Source organism: Henckelia pumila, chromosome 1 (assembly GCF_033568475.1).
Source record: "Henckelia pumila isolate YLH828 chromosome 1, ASM3356847v2, whole genome shotgun sequence".
NCBI classification, from domain to species: domain Eukaryota; kingdom Viridiplantae; phylum Streptophyta; class Magnoliopsida; order Lamiales; family Gesneriaceae; genus Henckelia; species Henckelia pumila.
Window position 1 is genome coordinate 78,399,223 of NC_133120.1, and position 22,853 is coordinate 78,422,075.

The 22,853-nt window shown below is 26.9% G+C and overlaps 1 protein-coding gene across 2 annotated transcripts; it reads right to left on the reverse strand.

The window, feature by feature from the left end:
* Window positions 1-7,087: 7,087 nt before the first annotated feature.
* LOC140891008 (F-box/FBD/LRR-repeat protein At1g13570-like) lies at window positions 7,088-18,602 on the reverse strand. 2 transcript variants are annotated; one of them, XM_073299222.1, is made up of 6 exons: window positions 18,435-18,602; window positions 17,372-17,519; window positions 15,842-16,687; window positions 15,405-15,560; window positions 14,951-15,240; window positions 7,088-7,248 (listed from the first exon to the last, which is right to left on the reverse strand). In XM_073299222.1, the coding sequence occupies exons 2-5, from the start codon at window positions 17,381-17,383 to the stop codon at window positions 14,965-14,967; spliced, it is 1,290 nt and encodes a 429-aa protein (XP_073155323.1). In that variant the 5' UTR covers window positions 17,384-17,519; window positions 18,435-18,602; the 3' UTR covers window positions 7,088-7,248; window positions 14,951-14,964. The 2 variants fall into 2 exon arrangements, with proteins under 2 accessions (XP_073155323.1, XP_073155316.1); XM_073299215.1 differs by lacking the exon at window positions 7,088-7,248 and having other exon boundaries at window positions 14,757-15,240; window positions 18,435-18,601.
* Window positions 18,603-22,853: the final 4,251 nt, after the last annotated feature.

Here is a 22,853-nt window from a genome sequence, read left to right on the forward strand (position 1 = left end):
AGACCAGAATTGAAATAGATGCGAATAGTGAGTGATGAAACTCATTTGTAGACCACTTTATAAATATTGTGCGAGACAAAAATTTAATTTAATTCCCTATGCGGAAAGGTAAACAATATTATTTTCCGCAAATAAAAAGTGGTTGCATGAAATAAATTATAGACCACATAAAAATAACACGATTTCATTTTAAAAGTTTAATCTTTAAAAGTAAAGTATATATATACATGCAAATTGCAATGCATGTGTAAAATAATCATCATCATGTATGATCATACTACCTAAAGTGATAATATGATTTTTTTTTTTTAATTTAAGCAAAGGCATAATTTTGTCTCTTTTTCCCCCCTAATTTGCACTTGCGAATTATGTAAAACTTTGTGTGTATAATTTAATAATAATAATAATAATAATAATAATAGATAAATTTGACATTGTAAAAAAAAAAAAAATTGACAAATAACTTTAAGAGAAAAGAAGATATGGATGTTAGAGAAAAAATTAGAGATAACATAATCATTTAGGATTTGATTTAAAGAAACTGTGGGTTCAACTTTGAGGTAAAAGACAGAAGAAATTTTAGTGTGCTTGACACATCAAATGGTTATATGTTATTTTTAAAAAAAACGATTATATGTGATCTGCAAGTTGCAACTATTATATAATAATATAGTGTAGATTTAGATATAGTAAATTTTAGCTAATTTCCAAAATTATCTCTATATTTACACTCCAAATCTTAGTTGATTTAACAAAATTGTTATAAATGTTTTTACTAATTACAAGTTACAACTCTAATGATTATATTTGAAAAACCAATCATATTTTTTCATATATACAATAATAATGAATGAACGTTTTTATTCTTTAACATACGGATTTCACATCCATCTCCCATTTTTAGTCGATGTAGAAATTTGATTTGACAACAATAACAACAACAATATTATTATTATTATTATTATTATTATTATTATTATTATTATTATTATTATTATTATTATTATTATTATTATTATTATTATTATTATTATTATTATTTTCGTAACACTATACTTAAATTATTAGTTACTACATTAAATCTGAAAGAATTTTAAATTTGGTATGTTAGTCTTATTATTTTACCAGTTAAAAGAAAATCCATGTTTTTTTATGTCGCAGAATCTAGAAAAAGAAAGAAAAACCCAAGGAAACAAACAATTAATTATCCAACTGGTGAAATAAAGAAAGACGTATATTTTATTTAAAAATATATAAATATAATGCGGAATAATATAATCCAATAAAATTTAATTATCGTCTCTCATATGATGTTGACGAAAAGAAAATTTAATTATCGTCTCTCATATGATGTTGACGAAAAGAAAGATTGACATTATTTAGCAATTATTATTTGAATAAAACAATAACTACTAATATAGATACGTACGTGTCTGGCCGAATGAATGATGTACAAAGAGCCAAAAATACAGATCCAATAAATAAATGGTTTGGAAATAAATTCTACCACTCTCGATTGTGGATTGAAGTTAGGTGAGATAATGAATTTGACTTCAAAAAATATATATAGATTTCGAACCCAAATAAAAATTTATTAAAACAAATCCCGTTAGACGATCTTACGGATCAATTTGGAAAAACGGATCTCATGTTGAGGTTACTCATGATAAAATATTACATTTTATAACAAAAGTATTACTTTTTTTTGTAAATATGGACAGTGTTGACCTAGACTTATGGAAAAAGATCTATGAGACTGTATCACAAGAGATCTACTCAAATTTGATTTTGAGTGCACTCCATCAGGTTATTTTTACAAACTATTTTGTATATATTTTAGATATTCGTAATAACAAATAAATATATATATTGTTAGGATCGGATGAGTGTATAGACAATGATGAACAAACAATTTCAAAAAATTTCTCTACAACACTATTCGGTCTTGATAGATTAGCTAAATCAACCAAATTTATCAACTCTTAAAAATGGTCGGACCACAAATAGTGCAGAAAATGGTCTGAGAGATTTTTTAAACTTTATACTCAAGTGCAGAAAATGGTCTGAGAGATTTTTGAAACTTTATATTCAACTCAAGGAAACAACAAGAAGATAATAAGATGCAGCAAGGTAAGTAACACAATATATATGAAAGTTCGAAGTCAAAATCTTTTTAAGTCTCTCATTCTTTCATTGAAAAAAAAATACAACAGAAGACTTTAGTTTATACAACATTTGTATACAACACACGACAATCTTATGATTATCCACTACCTAATTGGAACTACTAGTAAACCACTTAATAAAACTGCACATCTTAAATCCAAACAACACAAAGAGACAAAAATGTTTGAATCCGTGGACTCAGATTATCAAACAACTCCTCGAGTTATTCTTGGCAGAAGCGGTCGAGTAGTTGAAATAACCCTAATTGATTGTTAGAGATCTGTTATATATTTTTTATAGTGTTTTTCATTTTCTTATTTAATGTTCGACTATAACCTCATTAATGCAAAAGTATTGTTGTTTTCGTCTTTTCTTGAATAATAGTATAGTTCAATAAATGACCAGTTTATCATTTTCCAAACGCAGAAAGTTTCGGTCGCAGATAGCAACTGCAAGCAAACTCTGCACTGCGTCTTTCTCTGAAAATTTTTTGATCTTCTTATTTCTTATATGTTGAGCATTATCAGTCAACCAACTTATCTTGATAAAGTAGGTGAGATCCTTGTGAAGAGTGTTGCTTGTATCAAAAGACAACTATACAGTCAGGGGCGGATCCAAAAAGTTTTCTCAGGGGGCGCAATTAAGAGCGGAGCCACGTGTTGCTCCGTCGGGTGGTAGCTTAAGTGACCACTTTGTTTTTTCTATTTTTTATACATTAAATTTAGTTCATTTTGTCAATATATGTGTTAAAAATTTTTAGAATAAAAAGATACAAGCTAAACACATTAAAAAAAAGAAAAATGCAAATTTGATCTTGTATGTTTGTCACGTTGCGATTTTAGTCCTCTATGTTTTCATATTTCAGTTTTAGTCCTGCATATTCTAATTTTTAGCAATTTCGGTTCTTTTTATTCGAAAATGTTTACGTGGCACTGTACAAATCAGCGCCACATCAGCACTAAATTAGTGCCACATCAGCGCCACGTCGGAAAAAGGACCAAAATTGCCAAAAAAATAAAGATAGCGGACTAAAACTGAAATTTGAAAATATAAAGGACTGAAATCGCAAAGCGACAGACATACAAGACCAAAAAAGCAATTTTCCCTTAAAAAATTGAGATATCAAAAAAATACAGTTCAGGCAAAAATAAAAATCTGTTCAACGATACAATTCATAAAAAAATCACCAATACATAATTTATATAATTAAATGACAAGCAAAAAATTTAAAATAGTATCATCAATACGTAATAATTTATTATATTATTTGATAAGTTTCTAAATAATTTTATTTTCAATATATGACACAAATATGAATTAAAATTGATATGTATTATATTATATTTTATTAAATAAATAATACAAATATATAATAAAAAAATTTTATGAAAAATTGAGGGGCACCCTATTTGGGTCCGCCTATGACTATACTCGATAGTATTCAATATGATTCAAAATAGTGAACGGTTGAATAACACTTGTTAAGCTGTCTGTTTAGAACAATCGAGTAGATCTTCTTTAAGTCTTAAGCGATTGACTAGCTTATCCTTCCGAGACCGGTTGAAAAACTTACTCTGAATCTTCAAAGAAAAAGTTGAGTGTCTGAAATACATATAAAAAATAGCTTAATTTATTACAACGAGTTATTATTTGTTATCATCAAACTAAAAGATTCAAAATATACATGATATCCACAAGACCATAACAAAATGAAATATTTATAGATTATAAAATATAAACTAGAAATAAAGTAAAAGTTTATTCAAAATTAACGATTGTACATGCACATGGTGTGTGTGTACTGTCATGTAGTGTAATACATGAATATTATGTATTACACATATTTTATTCCTAAAGTTTTAATTAAGTAATTATTGTTATAAAATGAGATCTAGTTATTTGATTTTTCTATAATTATGACATATGAAATTGAAACATACTCTATAAGTTATTATATTGTACTAAATAAAATATAAATAAATAATTATTTAATAACTAAAAAAAACATCAGTTTTTATAAAAGATTCCAATTAGGAACAATTTGTGAGGGGTGTTTCAAAATTTTAAAAAATCACCAAACAATAATTTCCTATTGGAAACTTGAGCAATATATTTTTTAATACATAAACTTCCGTGAGATCATCTCTCGGATTAATCTCGTGAAATGGAGATCCAACTTGATGACCCGATCAATATCATGAATAATATTTTTTTTATTACATGTATAAACTGATTCGACTTATTTCATAAGAGACCTGTTGCTTTTTCTAATGTGTTTTATAAACGAAAAAAATTTCACTTTTCTTTTTTTTTTTAATAAATGACATTTTTTCCATTTTCCTAGAACCCGAACCTGTAATCGCGAAGCTCCTAACCCGGAGGTGAAATTGTAATCCATAAAGGTAAATATAAAATTCATAAAATATATGAGATATTTGAATACAAATGACTCGTTTTAAAACAAATTGTTTTAGATTCTGAAATATTATTCATGATATGAGTTGATCCGATCCATATTTAAAATAAAAATAATATCGATTTAAAAAATCATATAAATTGATATATAAAACGATTATACTAAAATTCAAATTTAGGGAAGCATCCACCACCAACCCTTCCAAGCATTCCCTATGTATCAAGCAGACGCTCCGTCCCATCACGTCTATCAGATTACAACTTACCTCACAGCGGCCACATTTAATTTCTAATTCCCAAAAATACCAATCCACAGTGACAGCAGTACTTGAACAATTTCTAATTACCTTAAATTAACAACTAATTATTCAACAATCACTATATTATACATTGTTCCATAAAATATACATAACTAAATACAATATATATCAATCAACTTTGGGGCCTTATAATTTATATGTTTTTTTAAAAAAAAAATGAGTCGAAATCATATTAGTTCATCATTTCTATGTTTTATATACAAAACATACATATACAAAGGGGTGGTTCGGTACGGTATACCGCATACCATACCGAATACCGCATATCGCACCGAAAATTTCGATATCGAAATTTTCGATACCAATACCGTACCGAAAATGTTGGTATACCAAAATTTTGGTATGCCATAAATCCATACCGATACCGTACCGAATTTACCGTACCGAATACCGAAATTCGGTACGGTATCGGTATGATACCGTGTATATCGATTTTTTATACTGTTTTTTTTTAAAAAAAATATCGGTATACACGGTATCATACCGATACCGTGTATATTGATTTTTTTTTTGGTATACCGAAATATCAAAAACTCGAAAATCTTATAATACCGATACCGATACCGAAAATTTCGGTAAGGTATCATACCGTACCGAAATTTAAGGTATACCGAAATTTTCGATATTTTTGATTTTTTTCGGTACGGTAAAGACGGTATGACGGTATTTCGGTATTTTTTGCCAGCCCTACATATACAAACAATATCCTACGAAATAAAGTACGCGTATGATTAATAATATAATTGTTAACTTATCTATATAGAAATAGACATAATTAAAGTAAATCGCAAATATTTTTAATATATTACCATTTTCCAAATGATGATATTACCAGTGAGATCATAATAAGTTAGTAATGTTCCACTCGTGTTGAATTTGACAAAATTAAGTTATTGTATCTATCTAATTTTTGGTCATGCAACTCGTTATATATATATATATATATATATATATATATATATAAACGCAGAAGAATAAACAAATCAATAAGTTAATACATTTGTTGGAAAATGCAGTGTACATGTTTTCTGAAGTTGAATCTCCAAACTCCATAGTTTAGTGCTACCTAACCGGATTCATTCTACAGTCATTAAGTTGAATTTAATGTATGTCTCAACGACTTTCTGTTGACAGTATTAAAGTTTTAACATTTCTAGAAGACCAATAGATGTTGAACATATTCCTCAAAATTGAAATTTAATGCCAGCTTGATTAGGCTACATCTCCCAAGCAGACAGAAGTTGATACCTCCTTAATTTCATTTACGAACATTCGAAATTAAAGACAATTACTAATTGTACTAAAAATGTGTCATGTCATGTCGTTATCATCGGTGTCACTCGATGTTATCGTGGTTGTCATTTGGTAACGTGACATAAATATCTTCCATTTTAAATGAGAAAGCTGAGTTTTATAACTTAGCAAAAAGTGGAAAAAAAAATTCGCCCCACGCCAACCCACCCCGATGTTATAATAAAATTTTTGAAGTAAACACACCAATTCCTAGTTGGTATATATAGTAAGGCACCGTTTGATTTGGTGTATGGTATAAGTAATACATAGATAAGTAATATAATGTAATAAATAATAAATAAAAAATGATAGTTAAAATAGTATTGGATTTGATTGATTAAATTTTATATAAAAATGTTAAATGACTATTTTGTCCTTTTAACAATAAATAAAATAAAAATTATATTATTTATAAGGTATAATATAGTAATTTAAATTCAATTATTTGATTGATGCAAGATAAATAATTAATGATTTGATTGATGTAAAATAAATAGTTAATATATAGATAAATAATATAACGAGAAGAACGCGAGATGAGATAAGTTATACATATATTGGTAATATGGTGAACAGAACGGTGCTTAAGATAAGATTTTTTGGAGATCATAAATCTAAACATTTGTATTAAAGAGTAAAAAGGATACTAGTGCAGCGAAATATTTGACAAACAACTGATTGTGTTGAAGTTATCAAGATTTATAGATATTTTTGTTAATATAATTATAACCTCAAACATTCAACTTCAGAATATTCGACATCCTCGAATTATCGTCATACCAATAAGATCCCTTCGGTTCTTGATGTGCCTATGGCTTTTCAGTACCATAATCATGCTTTTTAGAAGCTCTTTCAAACACTACCTAAATCACTTTAAGTTGCTTAATATTCGGAAATGAAACAGGCTAATACAATGTATTTCCTTTTACGGTAGGATAAAAAAACCAAAACACAGAGATAACCCCATTGTTTTTTATTTTCTTCCCCCATGTTCCAGCACTTGGTAACAAACACGATTCCCAACTAAAATCCCAAAAATTAAAGTAGAGATCATCTATTATTATTATTATTATTATTATTACTTTTATAAATAAATGAGTTTCAATTGTAAATTTTTTAATTTGCCCTTCTTTATCTTACATACTATTAATTAAATAATTTTGTCATTTCCAATATTTATTTATGTTTTCCATTTCATTTTATTGATTAGTGAAGAGTAATTATTTTTTGTTCATTTATTTATTCAAGATATATTAATTGTTAATATTTAATTCATGTCTTAAATTAAAAAGTTATTAATTGAAATTTATCTTAATTTTGTGTCCATTGATTTATTATTCAAAGAATATTAATTGTTAAATTTAATTCATTTCTTAAAATAAAAAATTATTATATTAATTGAAATATGTCTTAATTTATTTATTTGCCCTTCTTTATCTTACATACTATTAATTAAATATTTTTGTCATTTCCAATGTTTATTTATGTTTTCCATTTCATTTTATATATTAGTCAAGAGTAATTAATTTTTGTCCATTTATTTATTCAAGATATATTAATTGTTAATATTTAATTCATGTCTTAAATTAAAAGTTATTAATTGAAATTTATCTTAATTTTGTGTCCATTGATTTATTATTTAAATTAGATTAATTGTTAAATTTAATTCAATTCTTAAACTAAAAAATTATTATATTAATTGAAATATGTCTTAATTTATTTATTTGCCTATATCTATATATATATATATATATATCTATAAAATTGACGTTTTAGTTATTATCATTTTTTATTTAATAATTAATATTTTTTGTTATATTTATGAAAATTTTAGGGACAACAAATGTAATCAACAACATCAATATTTTCTTGTTCAAAGTAAAAAATATACTCATTTCTTCCCACTTATTTAGATTTGTGTGTATTTTTACACATATATTAAGAAAGTGTTTGAAAAAATAAATTTTATAAAGAAATTTCTCATTTTACCTTTATTTAATAAAATTTTAATAAAAATAAAATAATTATACAATTAGTTAATAATATGAATTTAATAGACATAAATTGATAAAAGAATATGACATATGATATTTAATATGAAATAAAAGTGACAATTTAGTTATTATCATTTTTCATTAATAATTAATATTTTTGTCTAATATTTTTGAAAATTTTAAGGACTACTAATGTAATAAAAAAACATTAATATTTTCTTGTCCAAGGTAAAAAATATACTCATTGCATCCCACGTATTTAGACTTATGTGTATTTTCATATATATATTAAGAAAGTGTTTGAAAAAGTAAATTTTGTAAATAAATTTCTCATTTTACCCTTATTTAATGAAATTTTAATAAAATAAAATAATTATACAAGTAGTTAATAATATGAATTTAATAGAGATAAATTGTCAAAAGATTATAAAATATGATATTTAATTTTAAAATTAGACTGTATAATTGAGATCGATAAAAAAATAAATATAGTTTAAATAAGTGAGGCATAAAGAGAATGATTATAATTAAGTTTTATGTTGATATTTGTACTACAGTATAATATTTGGCTAATAGAATCAATTAATACTAATAAAATAAAATAATTATACAAGTAGTTAATAATATGAACTTATAGGGATAAACTGGTAAAAGAATATGACATATGATATTTAATATGAAATAAAAGTGACATTTTAGTTATTATCATTTTTTATTTAATAATTAATATTTTTGTATAATATTTTTGGAAATTTTAGGGACTACAAATGTAATCAACAACATCAATATTTTCTCATCCAACGTAAAATATATACTCATTTCGTCCTACATATTAGGCCTGTTTGTATTTTCACATATATATTAAGAAAGTGTTTGAAAAAGTAAATTTTGTGAAAAAATTTCTCATTTTGCCCTTATTTAATGAAATAAAATAATTATATAATTAGTTAATAATATGAATTTAATATGGATAAATTGTTAAAATAGTAGGATATATGATATTTAATATGAAAACTAGACTTGTAATTGAGATAAATAAAAAAATTAATGTAATCTATATATATATAATAACTGAGTTTTTGCCATTTTTAGCAAATTTCCGCCAAAAATATATTGCCAAAAACGGAAATAAAAAATTCCATACTTAAATTGCAATATTAACTTAATTAAAAATTGCATAATCTTTGCATATTTATATATACATATATATAAATTAAAACTTCCATAATCTTTGCATCTTTTATATACATATACATATACATATATTTACAATATTTTTTTTCCAAACAATATTTATGTATATTTACGTAATCTTTGTCTATATATATAATTTGTAAATAAAATAAAAACTATAAAAAAATCACTAATTATTTCTAAACCCGTAAAAAATAGAAAAAATTTCAGATTTTAATTACTAAATTAAATCACAATATTAATATAACTAAACATTCCATAATATTTGCATCTATATATATATATATATATATATATATATATAAAATTAAAATTACACAAAATTATTTACATTATTTCCTAATTTCAGCATTCTTTTTTATAATATTTGCTTTTAAAAAAAATAAAAAATAAAAAATAAATATTTAAAATAAAATCCAACATAAGATTCGGAAATAAAAAATTTTCAGAACAAAAATGGGAAAAAATAGTTTTAAAAAATCATACTTTTTAAAATTATATTAAATCAATTATTCTAAATTAAGCATATTTTGATTATGGAGGATTTTCAAAAATTTAAATTTCAGGCTTAATCAAAATATTACGTAATGAAAAATTGCATAATATTTTAATTTTTAATTTTGTATAAAAAAAAACTATACAAAATCATAACTATAATTAAAACTATAAAAAATCACTATCTATAATTGCGAATTAGAAGCATACAAAATCATTACCTTAATTAAAACTATAAAAAATCACTACTAACTTCTCGGTCATTCTTAAATACAACAAAATCTAAAAATTAAGAAAAATATAGAATAACTTAGGTTTAACCAAAATATAAAGCATTTCATATATTGATTACGAAATTAAATCAAAATATTCATATAATTAAACATACATAAATATAAGTAGAATTTTTTTCATTTTGGCAAAATTCTGACAAAAATGTGTTGCTAAAAACGAAAATAAAAAATTTCATAATTAAATTGCAATATTCATGTAATTAAAAATTCCATAATATTTGCAACTATTTATATACATATATATATACATGTAAAATTACACATGATTATTTTCATTATTCTTTGATTTCAGCATTCCCTTTCTAATATTTATTTAATTTTCTTTTTGTCATTTTTAGTAAAATTCCGCCAAAACTTGGTTTCTAAACAAAAATTTTGTGAAAATCGGAAAATAAATTGTTTTAAAAAATTATATCTTTTCAAATTATAATTCTTCATATTTGGCATATTTGGATTACGAAAAAATATTTACAAACTATTATATTTCTAAATTGAATCGTATTATTCATATAATTAAAAATTTTATAATATTTACATATATTTATATACATATATTCATTTAAATTACACAGAAATATTTAAAATATTTTATTATTTCAACATTTCATTCATAATATTTGCTTTCCAAAATATATAAAATTCATCAATTAAATTTTTTAAAAAATCCAACATAAGATTCGAAAAATATTTAATATAAATTTATACATAGACATATATATATATATATACACACACAGAATTCGGTAATATAATTTATATACATACACCTTTAAGATCTATAAATGTTATTATTAAATATAAATGTAATTTCTTTATATTTGCATAAATTAATATACATAAATATCATCCCGTAATATTTGCTTTCTAAAACATCAACAATTCTTCATCTAATCACAATATTCATGTATAAAATTAAAAATTTGTAATATTTACATTTATTTATATACATATATATTCATTTTAAATACGAAAAATATTTACAAACAATTAAAATTCCACATTTCTAATAAATATATAATATTTCAATTTGAAAACACTTATAATTACAATTAAAGTGCACTTTTAAAATATATATTAAATAATATTGCTAATTTACCATGTATGTGTGAATATATTTATAAACATATGTATCATAATATCAATAAACATTTAAAATACCAGATAAATTTTAAATATACATGTATATATGAATTAGATAATGGTTCTAATGTGAAAAAACAATACTAAGAAATACAGAATGTTTCATATTTACCATATATGAATAAATATATTTATATATAAAATATATATCATAATATTAATAAAACATTTAAAATACCCAATAAATATTAAATATACATGTATATATAGATTACACAATGTTGTTAATTTATCATATATGTATACATCTTAACCAAGATTTCAGCATTCCGTATACGATAATTGATTTCTTTTTTAAAAAAATTAAAATCATATTTTAAGATTCGAAAAAAAATCACATTTAATACATTCATATATTTATATGCACATACAATATTTTCTTTCCAAAAAATTGAAAATTCCACCTCTAATTTTTTAAAAAAAACAATCATGATTTTCCTAGGGGTGGAGTTTCGGTATATCGTATAAAAATATTTGTATAAAAAAATTCATACCGGTACAGATATCGAAATTCTAAAATTTTGGTATGAAAAAAATCCATACTAATACCGTAGAGATAACGAAAAAAATTTGATATATCAAAAAAATGTTTATATATCGAAAAAATTTTGGTACGGTATCTCGAAAAGTCGATATTTTGGTTCGATATCGCATCCCTAGATTTTTCTGCACACAATTAAAAATTTTAAAATTTAACAAAACTGACCGAGCATTTCCAATATTGGTTTGAATAAACTTAATGTATAAATATATTTATGTGCAAAACATATTATTTAACATGATCAACTACTTCAATAAAACAGTCACCAATCAATTGCAAACCAAATGACACATTTGCTTAATGTTATTCGTGAACTATGCCCTTCAGACTAGCATTGATCGTTGAAACACAGTTAGTATGTTGTTAAGATCTACTAGATCTCACACGATAAAACCATATTTTAAGATGTTGATGTATACATAAATTTTTTTGATTTATTTTTATGTTTTATTTATGTTCGTTCAAATGTTTAATGTTACTATTTTTTTTATCATTAATTGTATAAAATAACATCATGTGCATCGCACGACACATTTTTTAAAGATTTTTTTTAAAGTTTTTAAAAGTATTTTTTAACATTATTATTATTACTTATTGTAGAATTAAATTTTTTTATATTTTAATTTCATATTCAAAATTTTTATATTATCCAATTTAACCATATTATACATGATATATAGTCCGTGCATCGCACGGGTGAAATACTAGTTTAATTAATAAGTGAGACATAGAGAGTATGATTATAACTAAGTTTTATGTTCATATTTGTATTACAATATAATATTTGGCTAATAGAATCAATTAATACTAATAAAATAAAATAATTATACAAGTTGTTAATAATATAAATTTAATAGGGATAAATCGGTAAAAAAATATGAAAATTTAAAAGAATTAATAAACCATAAATATTTTCTTGTTCAAGGTAAAAAAAATATATTCATTTCGTCCCATTTATTTAGGCTTATGTGTATTTTCACACACACGCACACACACACACACACACACACACATATATATATATATATATATTAAAAAAGTGTTTGTAAAAATAATTTTTGTAAAATAATTTATTATTTTGCCGTTATTTAATTAAATTTTAATAAAATAAAATAATTATACAAGTAGTTAATAATATGAATTTAATAGGGATAAATTGTTAAAAGTGTAGGACATATGATATTTAATATAAGAACTAAACTATATAATTGATACAAATAAAAAATAAATGTAGCTTAAATAAGTGAGACATAGAGAATATGATTATAACTAAATTTCATGTTGATATTTGTATTACAGTATAATACTTGACTAATAAAATTAATTAATGTTAATTCTTATGACATCGTAAAAAATTGCGTGATAAAAAGTAGAAAATCACACTACATTCAAATCGATTTTAAGTCAGACAAGTTATTCTTATATTTATGTTACTTAAATCCTAGAAATGATAGATTATACAAGTTTTAGCTTGTTTAAAATATGGTTGTTCATCCTCTAAAAAATATTTTTTCTACAAATTGTTTTTATACTCAAATTTTTATTGTAAATAATATATTTATATATTAATTATCACACTCCATATAAATGTTTTTATGACATGTACAACAACATGTGCTTTATATGTATATCAAATTTAAAACAACTCAATTGGATTATTATTGAAGAAAAATAAGAATAAAAACATATTCAAGTCAAAAATTAAGATCGAACATTGTTGAATCGTCAAAAATCACGTAAGCAATTGGACTAACAATAGTCGAAAATTAAATGTTAGTGCACCAAAATCAAATTTGACAACTCAATGGACTAAAACTCAAATTTGGACAAGTTAATGAATTAAAAAATCATTTATATTAAAGAAATTACTGTAGCAAGTCAAGCTACAACAATTGTCTAATGATTAACATGGTTTATCAGAGAAAAAATAATACGTGATTTATATTTACTTTATCAATAGAAAATCAAAATTCATCTCTAAATAAAGCTTTTAAATAAAAGAAAAATAGTTTTTTTTGTTCATTAACTTATTTAATATTATGATTTGGTCCATTAAGTTTACAAAGTTTATTTGTGATACGCTAAATTTTAATTCGGCTACTTTTGGTCTAATTGGGGACGTGACACTGAAAAATATTGATTTATAATAAAAAAATACTGACACGAAGTAAAATTGCTGAAGTGAGATCGAACATTGTTGAATTGTCAAATATCACATCAGCAATTAGACTAACAATAATTGAAAATTAAATGTTTGTGCACCATAACCAAATTTGACAACTCAATGGATTAAAACTCAAATTTGGACAAGTCAATGAATCAAAAAACCATTTCTCATAAAAAAATTACTGTTTTTTCTTAAAAATCAATATAAGTAAAATTATCATTTAACATAAACTGTTTATGATGTGGTGCAATAATAGTCTCTGAGAGCATTAATCGAAACATGACGCTTAAGATTTTGTATTATTTAAAATTTTGAGTCGTATTGTTATCATTAACTATAAATTTTGGTAAAGCGTGACACAGTCATACAATTAATATCATAGTCAAGCTCGTGGTTTTGAGTCATATTGATTGAAAGCACAATTCTTGATAAGATGATTGTTTGGATGAAATAATTGTTTCATTGAGCTGAACAATTGAAACATGTGTTTGTTTGAACTGCGTTACGATCTAAAAGATTTGCGTTACACAATTACCACTAACTATAGCTTTTAGTAAAACACAAATCTCTTGATTCTACAGTTTGTAACAAATATATATATTTTACGTTTTTCAATAAATATATAACATATGTTATTGTTTTAAAATTGTTAGCTAAAAAATAAATCAAACTCAATGCATAACATATAATATTACTACAAAAAACCGTAGATCAGAAACCGACAAATATAACAAAAAATAAAGTTAAATAGGTCATATGACCATTTCAGTAGCTAATTAGATATTGAATCATGGTGACTGAAGTTTGAACTTGCCCGTAAAAAAGTATAACACTTGATTTTAATAAAGCTAAACATTCGAAATTTGATAACTTCGTTCTCAATCAAATAAAATTGTTGTTACGTGCAACACACGTACATTTTTCTAGTTTACATAAATAAACCAAGTTATGGATCAAGATGGATGATTTCTGCAAGGACAGAAGCTCGTCGGAACCGGAGCAACTCCTTTAATAAATCCCACCCGCCGTCGTTCGAGGCAGGCTTGACAGTCATCCTTTCAAGAAAAGGTGAATTTGCCAGTAAAAAGTTGATGAAATTCAGTTCTTGTTTGATCCCAGATATCCCAACAATCTTGATGAACTTCAGGTGATTAAAAGTAAAGCTTTCAAATTTCTCCGAAGTACGATAAATGGTCCTTACATGTTGCTCCTCTGCACGAGCCTGTATGTAATAACGGAGATGATTGAGAATCAACAGAAAGCATAACAAAAAAAGGGAAATCGCAAAACACGAATTTAAGAATAACAAGACATGTTTAATATATGGTTGAATCATGAATGAGATACAGTAAAATTAATGAGCGTAAAAAAAAGTAAAAAACTAACCAACATCTCAAGCTCCTGAAGATGAGGTGAACTCCTTAGAAGGCAAACTGCTGCCTGAATCTCTTCCATGTCATTGAAATTGATTCGAATTGAAAGAAAGCTAAGATCAACACAAGGTTTCGGTAGCTTTGCTGGTATGGTTCCGGCCGCCAAATACTGGAGAGAAAAGTCAGAAAGAAGGGAGAAAATTGACTAGAAAGTTGAGACTTGAGAGAAAAAACAAAAGTATTGATTCATAACTGAGCGCCTAGCTAACTATAGCAAGGAGGAATGTAGTAAAATATTGCAAATTAAGCTGGCTAGCAAGTTACGTGACAATTCCAATATAAGACCAAATAACTCTATTATCTAATTAATACAAATTTTCAATTAAAGCACTCGTGGATGTCAACGTTTTCAAATCTTGGAATTTAAGTTATGATGAGAACTGATGGCACCTTCAAGAAATAGCTCTGAACTTCAAGCCTTTGAATATGCGGTAGACAAGCAAAAAACTTGATCAAATTGCCGGTGCTGCCAAAAGCTAGGTTTCGGTCACTTTCAGCGTTAGCATACAGTCCGATGGAGACAATAGCCAAATGGAACGTGTCCTGGAAACTTACATCTTCAAAAATGCCTCCGATGTCAAAGAAAAGAAGATTTGGAGCATTTATATTAAGAAGGGCAAAACCATCAAAGTTCATCAAAGTCAGCCGCTCAAGTAAAGGGCAGCTAGATATCATGTACTCAAATGCACTTTGGTCCATGGTAATGTGCTGAAGATCAAGGCTTTTCAAAATTTTAAAACCAGCAAATGAAGATGGAGGCATTAAAAGGCAGTTAAAAAGTTCCAAATGGACCAGCTTTTGGCAAGAGTATATGGAAGAAGGGAGCTTGTAACGATGGCCTTTCCATATCTCAAGTATAAATTCCTTGACAGAGCCTCGAGACAGGAAAAGAATCCACTTATCAATATCACTTACACCTTGAAGATCTCGATGAGAAAGTTTAAATTTATGAATAGGGCCATTGTGAAGCAATAGAACGTGGTCAACAATACTCACAAGCTTGTTTTTAATGAGGGTTTGATCTTGGGTAGAGACTAAAACTGATTGACTATCAAATACAAGATATGGAAGTGTAACCCATTTGTATCTCCATTTCGTCGACAAAACACTTGTTCGCACAGCATCCCTGAGGGGTAAATATGACAAAATTTTATCTATAATATGCCCTGGTAAGTGGCCAATTTTGTCCACCTCTGTTTTCACATTGCTGGGTACATCCGGTGGTTCTCTTTGCTTCTGTAAATCAAAACATTTGCAAACCAAATTAGAATGCCAAACAGAAAAATTAGGCCATGCATGTTATTGAAAAATTGGCAAGAAATAAAGATCGAGATAGAAAATTATGCAGGGCTGCAGAAAGATAAAATTAAACTCGATTAATGGGGAAAAACAATTATCAAAACATAAATGCCAACTAACAAATTTTAAAAATATCCGGCTTAATACCTAAAGCTAACTATTCCAGCAATTTGGATTGGGTATTTGTAGACTAAAGCCTGCACACATAGAGAGTCTACAAATACAAACATATTTTTCTCACAGTAATTCCCTTTGTTTGGTTAAGTTCACAGTTTATCTTCATTTGGAAAATAGAAGATTCAGTGCAACGTGGACGGGAATGAAATTATCTTCACATTTTACAGATGGTAAAAACTAAGAATGGAGACCATTTGCTAGTTCAAATATTGCCTGGTTTGGGTAATGCTTTCGAAGATAACCAAGCAGCTCATGCCATTTAGTCACTCTGTCATTGCATTGAAATGTTTAGAAACAAAATGACACTTCAGCACAAATACACAAATATATACCTGCACAGAGGTTCAAGCATCTAGGCATAAGCACAACACATACGTCAATTTTTTTAAACAAAAAACAATTCTAACAACTGACAGAACAGTGAGATCTTGAAATTTAAATTACCATATTGCTCATGAAGGGCGACAAAAATGTTCAGCAAACCAGACTTCAGAGTTCAAAGTAAGTTATACTTCCATCAAGATTTATTCCCATAGGAAAAGCATGAAGAAAACAACAGACTGCCACCTTACAGCAAGACACAAATCTCTACCTGTTCAAACATAAATAAAGTCAATATAAAAGATCATTCCTCGTTCCTTTTGTAAGTTAAGCATTCATAAAAGGTTGCAAAATCAGTTTCAGTTTCCTCAGATAATGTGTCTTTTCAGGTTCTATACCCTACACAACTACTACAAAATAAACCGGCATAAAAGGTTGCGAAATCAGTTTCGGTTTCCTCAGCTAATCTGATCTCACATATCACAAAATCGGATTTGTCGATGCTTCCCCGTTCGGGCACTGCCTGAATGGGGATCCAACGGCTCTTTATCTCGCGTGCAACAAAAAAAAAGAGCCATCAGATCTAGCACATGGGCAGTGCCCATGTGCTAGCATTGAGTTCAGCCACAAAATCTCGTAAAATTTGACATAGAAAGGGAGGAGGACAAAACACCTCAAATTATTTCTTGGACATCAACATGAAACCATAAATAAACATAAGTAGCACCAATCAAAGATTGACCAGGTTACGGAGCGGACTAAAAAGCAACAGCAAATTCTTCCCCAAACTCCAGTGCTGTTAATCAGAAGAAATTTGGTGCCCGTCGACTCATACCTAATCATTTCTTACTGCTTACTTCCAATTTCTCTGGTTTCCTTCTTTTCTTTTCAACTGTTACATGAAATTCTGTAACTTTGACAAAGATCAAGCAACACAAATTTTCCCATTAACATAAGCCTACAAGATCATCCCTTATGCAAGTATTAGTCATAATTATTCCTCAGCGAACTGATCCATAGAAAAGAACTACCAAAACAAATGCAACTGATGCAACACAAAATTAAAACGTAAAAATTCAAGACTCCGCACTAAAATAAGCAACTTTTTATCTACTTTGACCTAAAAAGCTGAGACAGCATCCAGCCAAAATTCGAAACTCAAAACAAAAATTGGAAGATAACTGACCCTCGAAGAAACCAGAATTAGCACCGGAGGCAAAAGAACCTTGATTCTTACACCATTTCGAAGCCTGTCAAGTGCGGAAAATCGAAAAACTATTGTGGTCTGTGGGATGCAGTGATGAGCGAAGCAACATCCACTCTTCGCTCCTTTAATTCTTTAATACAATAAATATTCGGTCACTCTTTCCTTCTTCTCATGCCCAAATTATTGTACTTCAGTCTTCAAACTCAAGAAATATTCTAAAAAAAAAAAAAAAAAACTCAAGAAATAAATAAATAAATAAATAAAATAAAATTCAAATTTTCATTTTTTTTTCAAATTTAAATTTTGGTTTATTTTCTCATTTTTAGTTTTATTATTTGTTTGTCTAGGTTCATTTGTTATATTATACCCTTTATTATAATATTTGTTTTTCAAATAATACTCGATCACTATTTTTATTAATTATTACAGTATTCCCTTGATAATATTTGTTATTTAATTTTTTTGACGTGAGTTTACTAATAATTTTCGAGGTCTAACAATTTTTTCTCGATTTTTCTTGAACGTCTCTCTACTATATCTCAAAGTTTAAATTATTTGAATAAAATCGTATCTTATCTATAAATATCACATCCTAATAAAATAATACATATTTCCTACATAAATTATAAAACACAATATATATATATATATATATATATCATTGTGTTCATAATATCAAATCTATATATATATATATATATGCACGCATCATGTCATAAGGTACTAGTATTAATTTAAGTTGGTTTATGCGAGAGGATTTGATTTGATACGAATGATCCGATTTGATTTGAGCAACTGTTGGAGAAATAAATTTAAAATGACAACTATTGTGGGTGCATTTCAAATTCACCCATTATTACATTGCATAAATATGGATTAATAAGAGATAAATTTGAAATCCACTCAACATAAATTCGTTAAAGTAATCAACGATTACTTTAAAAAGTGAAAAAGAAGGTGATAAGTGTTCGAATCCCGTAAAAGGTGTATTTGGCCTTATTTATCGCGCTTGCGAGCCTTCCTCTCCCTGAGTACTTACCTGACCAAGCATAACCCTGATTTACCTCCCTTCACGTCGGGGCTTGGGGCGGCTCTGTGTGAGACCCTTGGGGGTGGGGCTCACCCCCTTTTTTTTTTTTTTTTTTGTTAAAGTAATCAACGAATCTAAAAAAAAACATTTATGAGATTTACTTTTTAATAATAAAGAAAATTGTGGGAAAATCTCCACTCAGAAACATTTATATGTGTTTGCTTCCAGAGATCTTTTGTTTAAGCTTCCTGATCGTACCAATTTTTTTTTAACTCTATGTCCATCCATTTAACATCTTTTTAATCGTCTAAATTAATTAAATGTAATTATCCTCTCTCTCTCCATCCAACTCACATGCTCAAACTCTTTACCCTCTCTTCCCCAATTCACACGCATCAATTAACCCAAGAATAAAGAAACCCTCTCTGTCGTTGCATTCCTGAACCATAGTATTCAACCATAGGCAAGAAGAATCATCGAGCAGGAATAAATTTTCGAATCGGTAGCACAAATGAGGGAAAATGCAGTGAAGGATAAACTGAAAAAATATCCAACAAAGAATAAATCTGTTACAGTGGCAAAGAAGAAGAAAAACAACAAAGGTATGAGTAAAATAACCTTTTTAGGTTTTAAAATGTTCTTATAAAATTGAACTTTATTTTTAGGAATGATTTTTTTGTTCTCTTAAGCTTCATATCTTTTGAAATTTTCATCACCTAAAGCTTCCACCATGTCGTTCTTTCTTTGACTGATTTCGTCAGTCATCATGGTAATGGGTTGTGTGCATTATGACAAAAATAACTTTTTTATTAATTTATTTATTTCTTTTCATAATTCTTGAACGTGAGCCCTTCTCATGATTTTGAAGTCATTTCTCAAATTTTTAGGATTTATTCTTTGCTGTTATTTTAAAATAACTATATTAAAATGAAATTGTGAAATGTTGATGAAATGTAGAATTTAGTTATAGTGCAATATTCTAAGATGGTTCTCCTAATTTTTTGTGTCTGTTATAATTTGGTTCTTGTTTTTTGTGTGTTTATCTTAATTTTTTTGTATGAATTTGTGTTTGATTTTGATTCTAGAAATAAATGTAAAAGATTAAGTAATTGATGAGAGAGAAAATGAGAAGAGATTTTTTTCACGATGCTCTCCATCCTATTTTGAAAGTGCAATAAGAAAGTTGAAGTCGATCCTAGGCGAGCAACAAAAGAGTCGTATAAATGATACTTCTTTTGGTAAATGGATTGATATGCCCGTTCTTGCGATCAGTAGTGACATGATTGATTATCTACTAGACAAATTTCAGGTGGATTCATGTTGTTTTATTGTTGGTGATGATATAAGGATCCCTTTCCGTTCATCAGAGTTCTCTATTGTGCTTGGCCTGCAACATAGTGGCCAACCCGTGGACTTGGACCTAAAATGGATTCCAGATTTTTAGAACGTCATTTTGCTGGAAAAGTCATCAATGCCAATCAGGCAGCTATTAAGGAAAAACTTCTTTTAATTGCAAGAAGTAACAATGAGAGTAAAATTGATGATTTTGTTAGAATTTTTTATTTTATTGATCTTTAACTGCATAATATTTCTCATCGATAATTATATCACGCCTAGCTTTATATTTTCTAAAGTTGGGACAGTCTCATACAACCAAGCCTGAACCCCAAAAAAAATTGAAATTATTGAAAAGATACTAATATCATAATTAATGAAACTATATACTTACCATTATTATGCAGTTAAAGATCAACAAAATAAAAAATTTAACAAAATCATCAATTTCACTCGCATTGTTACTTCTTGCAAGTAAAAGAAGTTTTTTCTTAATAGCTGCTCGATTGGCATTGATGACTTTGCCGACAAAATGACGTTCTAAAAATCTGGAATCCATTTTTAAGTCCAAGTCCACGGGTTGCCACTATGTTGCAGACCAAGCACAATAGAGAACTTTGATGAACGGAAAGGAATCCTTATATCATCAGTAGGGGTGGTTTTTCGGTATACCTTACTATAAATATTGGTATGAAAAAAATTCATATCGATACCGATAGTAAAATTCCAAAACTTTGGTACGAAAAAAATCCATATTGATATCGTATAGATACCGAAAAAAATTCGGTATACCAAAAAAATGTCTGTACATGGAAAAAATTTCGGTACGATATGACAAAATTCCGGTATTTCGCTACGGTATGTCAGCCCTAATCATCAGTACCAACAATAAAACAACATGAATCCACCTGAAATTTGTCTAGTAGATAATCAATCCTGCCACTACTGATCGCAAGGATGAGCATATCAATCCATTTACCAAAAGGAATATCATTTATACGACTCTTTTGCTGCTCGTCTAGGATCGAATTCAACTTTCTCATCGCCCTTTTAAAATAGAAGGGAGAGCATCGTGAAAAAAATCTCTTCCCATTTTTTCTTTCATCAACTACTTGATCTTCTACAGTTATTTCTAAAATCAAACACAAAGTCATAAAAAAAAAAATTAAGATAAACACAAAAAAGAAAAAAACAAGAACCAAATTATAACAGACACAAAAAATTAGGAGAACCAACTTAGAATATTGCACTATAACTAAATTCTAAATTTCATCAACATTTCGCAATTTCATTTCAATATAGTTATATTGAAATAACAGCAAAGAACAAATCCTAAAAATTTGAGAAATGACTTCAAAATCATGAGAAGGGCTCACGTTCAAGAATTATGAAAAGAAATAGATAAATTAATAAAAAAAATATTTTTGTCATAATGCACACAACCCATTACCATGATAGAAGACTGACAAAATCAGTCAAGGAAAGAACGACATGGTGGAGGCTTTAGGGGATGTGAATTTCAAAAGAGATTGAAAGGAATATTTTATTCCTTAAAAACACCCTAATATAAAAAGATTTTATTTAATATCTTTTGCCTTTCTTGGACATGAAGTAATCTTTATTTAAGTGTTTTATTTCATATTGATAAACTGATTAGAATATTTATCATATCATATCTAATACTTATCTTTCCTTATTTTATGTAGATTTGATATGATCAAATAAAAGGAATCCTACGTCTACAAGGAAACATATTGAAGAAGGATTCTTTGCATATATATGAGATTAGAGATCGACGAAAAGAGATTGAATAGAGAGCTTCACATACGTACGTGAGAACTGAAGAACTTCTGAAGCTTGTCACGATCGTGGTTTCTTGAAGCCGTGAAGAACACTCGAAGATTGTTGATCGAAGAGTGTTTACATCTCACGTGTTTTGGCTTCAAGTTTTTCTCCTTACTATGTTTTCTTTATTCTATTCCATATAGAATTTTTAGAAGAACTTTTATTCTTTATTTCTCACTTGTATTGAG